We start from the raw sequence: 9,488 nt of genomic DNA, 5'->3' as shown, positions 1-9,488 counted from the left end.
TCAAAAATGTGGGGGAGATTCACAAAAGAGTGGACTGCAGCTGGATTCAGTGCTTCAAGAATCACTACGCACAGGCGTATACAAGACATGGGTTTCAGCTGTCGCATTTCTTGTGTCAAGCCACTCTTCAACAACAGACAGCATCAGAAGAATCTCGCTTCAAAAAGGACTGGACTGCTGCTGAGTGGTACAAAGTTATGTTCTCTGATGAAAGTAAATTTTGCATTTCCTTTGGAAATCAGGGTCCCAGAGTCTGGAGGAAGAGAGGAGAGGCACACAATCCACGTTGCTTGAGGTCCAGTGTAAAGTTTCCACAGTCAGTGATGGTTTGGGGTGGCATGTCATCTGCTGGTGTTGGTCCAATGTGTTTTCTGAGGTCCAAGGTCAACGCAGCCGTATACCAGGAAGTTTTAGAGCACTTCATGCTTCCTGCTGCTGACCAACTTTATGGAGATGCAGATTTAATTTTCCAACAGGACTTGGGACCTGCACACAGTGCCAAAGCTTCCAGTGCCTGGTTTAAGGACCATGGTATCCCTGTTCTTATTTGGCCAGCAAACTCACCTGACCTTACGTACTGGGAAGAGGAAGATGCGATATGCCAGAACCAAGAATGCAGAAGAGCTGAAGGCCACTATCAGAGCAACCTGGGCTCTCATAACACCTGAGCAGTGCCATAGACTGATCGACTCCATGCCACGCCGCATTGCTGCAGTAATTCAGGCAAAAGGAGCTCCAACTAAGTATTGAGTTCTGTACATCCTCATACTTTGTTCATACTTTTCAGTTGGCCAAGATTTCTAAAAATCCTTTCTTTGTATTGGTCTTAAGTAATATTCAAATTTTCTGAGATACTGAATTTGGGATTTTTTCCTTAGTTGTCAGTTATAATCATCAAAATTAAAAGAAATAAACATTTGAAATATATCAGTCTGTGTGTAATGAATAAACATAATATACAAGTTTCACTTTTTGAATTTAATTATTTAAAAAAATAAACTTTACAATGAAACACAAAACAAATCAACAACACCTGTATGTTGTGAATACCATATGGATAAAATCAAGTTATGCCCAACAGTTTCTTTTTTCATCCAATATAATAAGATATCATAGCATGAGCCAGAATATTTCAAATTCACAGTGAAAGATGTAACTACATTGTGCAAAGTATACATATCACTGCCACTTCACATCACTCAAATAATAACAGAAGACAACATCAGAGACTTTGACTGATGGGCCTCAAAAGTTGGTTTACTAGCAGCTTGGTGTATTCTCCTAAAAGACAAGCCATTAAAACATTATTAAAACATCTACATAATTTGGTATGCATTAAACTAATGACAACTTACCACAGTCTGTGCAAAACAAGGCTGACCACGAACAATACCACCACCATTAAAGCAGAGATATATATCAGTAAGTAGAATGGTTGATCTGGTAAACAAAGAGGATACGTTTAATTACATCAGCAATAATGTAATGAAAAAAAAAAAAAAGTGCATTTTAAGTCAGTCAACTCACCACTCAACCATTGCTGCTTAATGCTTGATTCATTGGTTGGTCGCTGCCCATTGCTTGAATCATCGAATTGTCCATATCGGACATTTTCACTACTTAACCACTGCTGCCCAGTGCTTGTTTCACTGGTTGGCTGGTGCCCAGTGTTTATTTCAGGGGATTCTCCTCCATGTCTGAAATTTTCTTTGGTCCCTGAGAGTGATATGATTTGAATGGTTAAATCAGAATACATCAATCAGAATGAGACTACACAAATGCACGGTAGTTAAACTAGCCAACAACCTTTTAATTTGTGAAAGTACTTACTGAATAGGGACTTGTCTTGGAAAATGTGTTTCAGCTCATTGCACTTATACTGATCATGATGATTTAATCCATCACAAGTGCATGGTTGATGAAGTATTGAACCCATTGTTTCAACAAATGCCACCCTGCATTGGAGGTCGTGCCCAAGAAAGAAGTAGGGGTCCAGACAACTTAGCCATTCACCGAACCAAACACATACACATTCCCCCCAAAAAAAACATACAGACACCTACCAAATAAATACCTGCCAATAAAAAATAGTTTTTTTTTTTTTTTTTTTTTTTTATCAGCAGTAGTCTGTTAAAATCTCTGGTGCCATTGTTCCCACAATGTCACTTAACTAGTTACCTAAAACTTCTCCAGTCAACCGGAAAGAGTAAGACCCTATGGTCAACCAGCTTCATCATCTGGGGAACAGCACATCTATACCAACACACACTCGTCCTTTGGGTACTTTACAGTTTAGCTCATTTGTGGTGGATTTATGTGAATTTGTACCCAGTTGACTACATTTAGCGCTTACCGCAATAGATTCTGTTCCAAAGCAGCAGTAAAAGCCAAATTTGATAGTGTCAAAGGAAACCTCCGAAGAGGAAGAATGTGATTTCCCCCCCAAACCAGTTAAGCACAAATGCAGCCATGCAAAAAATAATAATAATAATAATAATAATAATAATATAATATAAATAAATAAATAAATAAATAAATAAATAAATAAATAAAAATTACCTGGGCTATAACTGGTTGATAAAAATTATGTTCTATAAACATATCCTAGTGCAAATCGTTTTGTCAATGCTATGCCATCAATGTTCAGTGCTAACCTGCACAATATATCTTCAGAACAGCTGTCCAAAGCCTCCAGGCAGGTCCAGGGTGTCTGCGACTGGTCACTCACACAGGATCCAGAGTGTAGAGAGGCCTTCATCTGCTGGCATTCCTGGTCTTCTCTTTCACAGTCACAGAACACCAGTTTCTCAGCCACATTGTAAGGAAGAGCCGAGTAGAACTGCCTCAGTCCCTCTCTGCACTGGCTGGGGTTGCATTGGTAAGCGTTGCATTCCTGAACAAATGGCACCATCCGGCTGTTACAGGCTTTCTCCCCAAGACAAGCCACTATCTCTTCAAGACAGGATCGGTTGGTGTGATGTACTGGATTGAGGGTATGAGAGTGTACAATGAGGGAATCACAGCATGCATGCAATAATGAGTTTACAGAAGGATTTGGTGCACAATGTACAGACTAAGGACTTGTCCAGTGGCGACTCGTGGATGTTAAAATAGAGGAGGCACACTTAATTGTAGCTTTTTATTATTATTTATGTATGTAAACTGCTTAATAAAAGCCTTCTTTTTGTTCATGTTTATGTTAATTACATTATAGCCGACTTATACAACAAGACAATAAATTAAAAATTTCACTCACCTATTACTTGAAGAAATATCCATTAGCCATTCGGTATTGCTAAATAATTAATTTCTAAAACTGCACATTCGGTTGGCAGTAAAACACAGGGGATTCAGACTTTCAACGGTGAAATTGAAATAAAGAAATACGTATTCTGAAGACATTAAGTTGATAACCTGAGATTTTATTAACATTAAATTGTAAGCTACTTTTTTCAATTTTTTTCCACCTCAAAATTTTGAGTAGGCTATACCTTCATGGCCTCCAACTGAAAAGCCTCTGCTGACCATGTGACCAGCCTCTACTGACTTTGTGATCACTGGTTTGCTGTTCTGCCTTGGGTTGCGTTTTTTGTTTTTTTTTTGGTTACACTTTATAATTACGTTAACTAATCATTTACAAAACATGACTGTATGTTCATAAATGATTAATAAGTAATAAGTTAACATTTTAGTAATGTTTTATTAATTCAGTTATAAGTCGCTTATAAGTTATTGGTTAATGATGAACGAATCATTTACAAAACATGACTATATGTTCATAAATGATTAATTAGTGGTATGCTAATGATTTACAAATGTGTTGTAAGTTATCTTAAAAAAAAGTTAAAATCATGAAATAAATCAAACTGATCATTAGTAGATGGTTTATAAGTTATTAGTTGATACATTACTTATCACTTATAAATCATTGAAGTATTTCTGTCAAAATTGTTTTGTATAATTATCTCAATAAACAATTGTTAATCATGAACAAATGATGAATAAACCATTAGTAAATGATCACTGTATGATTTATTGAAGAAGTTGTAAGCTGGTCTGTGTTCAAAAGCACAAACATGCAGGTATGCTAAAGCACTATTTTTAAGAAGAGTAATTCATTTGTTTCGAAGTGGATACACATTTATAAATGCCTTAGTCAGGTGATTCCAGTGGCTTGTGTTAAATCCTTTCACTCAACAGCACAGACTTGTGTTCTGTGTGGAGTGTGTGGATCTAGTGATGAAGTTAACCTCTCAACCGGATTTACCTTCCACTGAAGCTCACATCAGGTGCACAGAGTTAAAGACTCCATGTGTGTCAGAGAAGACAGCTTTCTATACCCTCACCTGTCAGTACTTAGTACACACTACAAAGTGTTTAACACCTGTTATAGATGATGTGTAAACGCATGAATAAATCATTTGCAAAGCTTTCTGCTTCCCCTAATCTAAAGTGTAAACTATTCATCACTTGTAAATGTGTTACATATCATTTGTAGACCTTTCTTACCGGTTACAAAATATTTGTATATTTACTGTATACAAATCATTTATAACACATTTAGCTGGGAAACAATATGTGAATAGTTAACTGAGAATTCTGTTGGCATTTAATCTGCCTCGTGCCACTGCAAACCTGTATGTAAGTTCTTATTCACTGATAATCTTTCCTTTTGCCAAAGCACAGAATTCTTTCAAATTAAAAATGACAGTGACACATGCATCACACCAAGTCCATTTTGGTCTGTTCCTTGGAAAAGGAACTTTTATAATACTTTTATGATTCCTGCTTTGCATGAAAAACAACTAAATGAAGATCATTCAAAAGCTCCACTTTTGTTTTCCACAGAAAATAATAATAATAATAATAATAATAATAATAATAATTACTATCCCTTTTAGCATGTTACTGTACATGCAATTTTTGCATGGCAAATTGCATGGTAAATTGTAATATTTAATGTGTGTGGTATACAGTACCCCAATGATGCTGGCACTGAGAGTACAGCTGTTGTAGAGTGCTGCATGGATCTGTCCCAGAACAAACACACTGTCCCAATGCAGGTGAGCGGCTTAACATCATCTGAAGAGTGGCCTTACAGACCTTTGCGTCAGTCATGTGGCAGTCTCCATCTTTCCACAGGGATGAAAAGAGACAGCAGCAAAGCAACCTTTACTAGAGGCAATTTCAACGCCACTGCTTTGAAATGAGCTTACCATCAGCTTTTAATGAGTGAACTCTATACATCTGAGTCTCAATGTGTGCATGAATTTTTAATAGCTGAAGTAAATGGCTATTGTGTTTGACTGTTTATCAAGCATTTAATCCTTTAATTGGGAATTGAAGCATATAATTATCTACAAGTTTTAAAGTTTGCTACGATTTTTCTAAAATGGTTATCATGGTCTCTTGTTTAAATGTATCAACATGACAGTCAATAGCATAATGTGAATATGGACTGATGATCTCATATATTGTTTGCTTATATCCTTTGCTTGCCTGAGGCCAGTGTGTTTCTCTCTCTCTCTCTCTCTCTCTCTCTCTTTCTTTCTTGTATTCAGGCACTACCAACAAACAACTTCAATATCCCCTCAAGCTAGACCTTTCTTCTTCCCTGGATGGACATAAAGCCTCAGTTTGAGTCATGCAGTTTGCTCAATGCTATTGTGCTTAAATCCAATTACTGCCACCACAGTGATGAGACATTTCCAGGGGTAGAGGAGACAGGTATTGCTGACAGGATTTTCTTTGTTGAATATCTTTGTCAAAATTAAGATAACCCAGCTCAGTTGAAATGGCAACATTTTTGATTTAAAATTGGAAAAGTCATGTGGGGATGTTTTATGTCTGTCTGTTTATATAGAAATAATTTGCTATAAATTATTCATTATTCTTATATTGCACTCCACGTGCAACCAAAACCTTGAAACCAGTGTGCCGACCTCCCCCACTCACACACTTTTGTGACAAATTGAAAAGTTGTCCTCAACTTGAAAGGTTTTAATTTTTAATGCCTTAACAGAATCAACTTGTATGGATCAAGAGGGCAAACATTCAATTTGTAAATTTTTTGTAAGAACAGTTATTAACCCAATGCGACCAGCCAACCCTGGTCCTATCCCATTAAACAAAAACAAAATTGATTGCACTCATAGAAGTTTAAATAAGAATTCAGTACCTTTAAAATGACAGATATTTCTGAGAACAGCCTGTTCACTTTTGCAGACGTGTGGAGAAACACAAGCGTCCATGTGCGAAATGCAGTCTGTAGATCTTGCTGTGTCAATGCAAACTAGCTGGTGCAGCAAATGAGACACTGGAATGGAAATAGCATTCATAATTGGCTCGTCCTGACATCAGCTTAATGCAGACAATCTACCTGTTCAGCATAGATGCACACAGTATTTACTACATAGTCTTAAGCTTTTCAAAGCCATTAGGCTCCAAAAGTTTTGTAAAAATGTTTTTGAAAATATTCTTTCCTAATAAAATATATCTTTGTGAAAACCTGACAAGAATATATGCAATGTTTCCCGTTTATTTTTCCCACTTTAATGACAGCAACAGCAGGTAGGACAAAACCTCATGATCCATATCATCCATTATGATAATGAGAATGTTTTAAAGAGCATCTTTAGCTTATTATTTGCACTTGTTATTGCACTTGCAATTAAGTAAGAACAGATCGATTTGATTCCATTTTATTTTAGACCCTGTTTCACTCCAAGAGCAATATAGAAACACCTGGCAAATGTTCAGGCACATGCACATGAGAAATCAATTTCAATAACTCCATCAGAAATAACTCCCAAGATCAATGAAGCACTGAACTGCTAAAAGCTCACTAATCCTTAAAATAGATCCTCTACTCACCAATGAGAAATGCTGCTTTCATGGCCTTCATGTGTATGACGGGGGGTTGGTTGAGTATCAGTGTTAAGCACCTGTGCGAGTGAACAGCTCCGCTTCACCACACTCTATTCACCCCAACGTGACGTCACGGTGCTAATGAATAATCCCTCTCAGGTGTGACGCTCTCTGTGTTGAATGTCACACACATGCACGGCTCACTTATGTGATTGGGGCCAGTTCTCAAGTCAGTTCATATCCTATAATTAATGGCACGAAAAGGCATGAAAACCCTGAAAAGACCAACTCAGAACATCATATATTTCCATGCTGGTTCAGAATACTTATGTAAGTGTTAGTGCTAGTTTAGTGCTGGCAAAACAATTATCAAAAAGCAATTACTTGTGTAGCTATTGTTTATTTATATTTGGATTGCACCTATATACGACAAAAGTAATTCACTTTTTTTTTTTTCTGTGTAAACATTGTTTAAAAGTCAGCATGAAAATCATCAACTAAAGCAATTGGCAAAAATGATGAGTGGCTTTTTTAGTGCATTTTTAAAGGAAAATTGGAGTCCATATACAAACATAATTTCAAACACGTTAACACATGCAATGTATTTATGTATGAATGTCATAAGTAGCAGCAAGTACACATTTTTAATAAATTACACAAGCCCTCGAAGCAAGCACCTGAGAGATATACATCATAAGTAGTTCTATGCCCTGTTGTTCATCTGTTTGTGCTTGTGACGTCTACCCCACTTGAACAAAGATGCTTTATTGTGCCATAGTTCTGTTATATGACTCTAATATTTTGACTAATAATAGTCACAACAGCCAGTGCTCCAGGCTTCCTGACCCAACAAGCAAACACTCATAATTACTCAAACATAATTACTGCTGAGCTGTGCAAAACGTCAAAACAACTCCTTTAGAAATAAATGCAAACACTACACAATACAGATGCCTAACACTGGAAATAAAACAGACTTTTATCTGTAAGCATAACTATCAAAACTTACACTAAGTGAACGACCTGATGTTTTTTTGAGTACCTGACTGAGAAATTAGAGCGAACTGTTCCTGAAAAGATGACAAAAAGAATACTTATAGAGAAACATTACAAATTGCACATTGTTTAAACATGGAACAATAGTTTTATATATATATATATATATATATATATATATATATATATATATATATATATATATATATATATACATATATATATATATATATATATATATATATATATACACACACACACACAATATAAATTTTATTCACGAGTACTTGAAGCAGTTTATGCATGCATTGTGTAAAGTGTGACCTGTTCTCTGGAGTGTCTTATTTCTGCACTGCTAGGGGATGAATTCCAAAAAATACTATTTGATTTCAAATAGGCTTCCTGTATGCATCTGCCACTGGCCATTCAAACAAATAGTACCATCCAAAATTCACATGACTGATGAGCCAGTATCACTGTGTTCAGCTGGTTAGAGGATGCTCAAACATACAGACCAGCGATGCTGCAGTATTTACACTTTTCAGATAACTCGCAAATTACTTATAGTTGTCTCTACATAAGATTTGATAGGAGAGTATTTTAACACTGGAATAATTACACACGTCACCTTTAAAAATGTCTTTTTTTTGTGCTTCCCTTCTATTGCCATTGGCTTTCAATCTTGAGTTGAGGAATGCAGTCTAACATCAACGATGTGTTTCAGAGACATGCCATTATTTTCATGCACATCACCTCTGGGGATTATGTCACCTGTTGCGGATGAGCAGAAAAATAACCCCTTGGCTCAGAGGGTAAAAATTTCAATTCCACAGAAGGTTCATGTGCTCTTACGTTAGACACAATGTCATTTTCAAAAAGTGTGGCAATTTTTCAGGGGCTAATAGGTCTATTCAATCCTTCCATCTGTAAGTCTCGCAGGTCAAAACATATGGCACGTCTGTGATCTTCTAGTCAGCGGTCATGACTGGGTCAAGTGGGTGGCATCCAGTAGGATTAACCCGGCAAACCCTTGTCATGATGGAGCTACACAGCCTGGTCAGATATCCTGGAGATGTTGTCAAAATGGTTTACTTGGGTAGACAGGGATTTGCGGCTATCTGTGCTGGTTCTTGCTCTGACTCTCTCCTTGTGTATCTCATCTCTACCGGAGCAATGACAGATGAACGCTGCTTTGAACTCCTCTCGAAATTTACCTGCAAGGAAAAATATTCAGGATTTGATTTAAAGAGTCAAATGAACCTTAAGCGTTTTAAAAATCCATTTAAATCCACATTTTTCACAAATAAGTGAGCACATGCTCTGAATTACACCGTCTCATCCATCATTCCCAAATGAACATCAGTAAGAACACCTACACTTGCTTCAGTGTAAACTACTGTTAATAATTTAATGTTGTTTTATTTACATTCACCACTGTGATCACTGACAGGTTTACATGGCCTGTGGGCATGCTTATATAAGCCAGAACAAATAACGGACAGATAACGGGAAGTCTTTATAGTTTAACACAAACATCATCTTTCAGAAAGAGCAACCTGGAAATGCCTCTAGTCATGTGAGTACATCACCCATTTTAAAATGACAGTTTTTTATAAACTCTCAGA

At 36.6% G+C, this 9,488-nt stretch overlaps 2 protein-coding genes across 2 annotated transcripts in view; both read right to left on the bottom strand.

Moving 5' to 3' along the window:
• Positions 1 to 1,036: 1,036 nt before the first annotated feature.
• On the bottom strand, positions 1,037 to 6,338 carry LOC122147139 (GDNF family receptor alpha-like). The gene is made up of 8 exons (XM_042768287.1): positions 6,179 to 6,338; positions 4,980 to 5,132; positions 2,600 to 2,982; positions 2,354 to 2,364; positions 1,831 to 2,000; positions 1,528 to 1,716; positions 1,356 to 1,440; positions 1,037 to 1,281 (listed from the first exon to the last, which is right to left on the bottom strand). Exons 1-8 carry the CDS (start codon positions 6,336 to 6,338, stop codon positions 1,200 to 1,202), a joined length of 1,233 nt encoding a protein of 410 aa, XP_042624221.1. The 3' UTR covers positions 1,037 to 1,199.
• A 1,787-nt stretch (positions 6,339 to 8,125) lies between these two features.
• Positions 8,126 to 9,488, bottom strand: part of LOC109099860 (orexin receptor type 2-like) — a 40,565-nt gene continuing 39,202 nt past the window's right edge. The window contains exon 7 of the mRNA XM_042768352.1: positions 8,126 to 9,077. Within this exon, the coding sequence (XP_042624286.1) occupies positions 8,908 to 9,077 (170 nt within the window). The 3' untranslated portion in view covers positions 8,126 to 8,907. The remainder of the gene's footprint in view (positions 9,078 to 9,488) is intronic.

This window comes from Cyprinus carpio, chromosome A13 (genome assembly GCF_018340385.1).
Source record: "Cyprinus carpio isolate SPL01 chromosome A13, ASM1834038v1, whole genome shotgun sequence".
Taxonomy (NCBI): domain Eukaryota; kingdom Metazoa; phylum Chordata; class Actinopteri; order Cypriniformes; family Cyprinidae; genus Cyprinus; species Cyprinus carpio.
The sequence above is the reverse complement of the archived record's forward strand: the minus strand, read 5'-3'. Positions and strand labels throughout refer to the sequence as shown.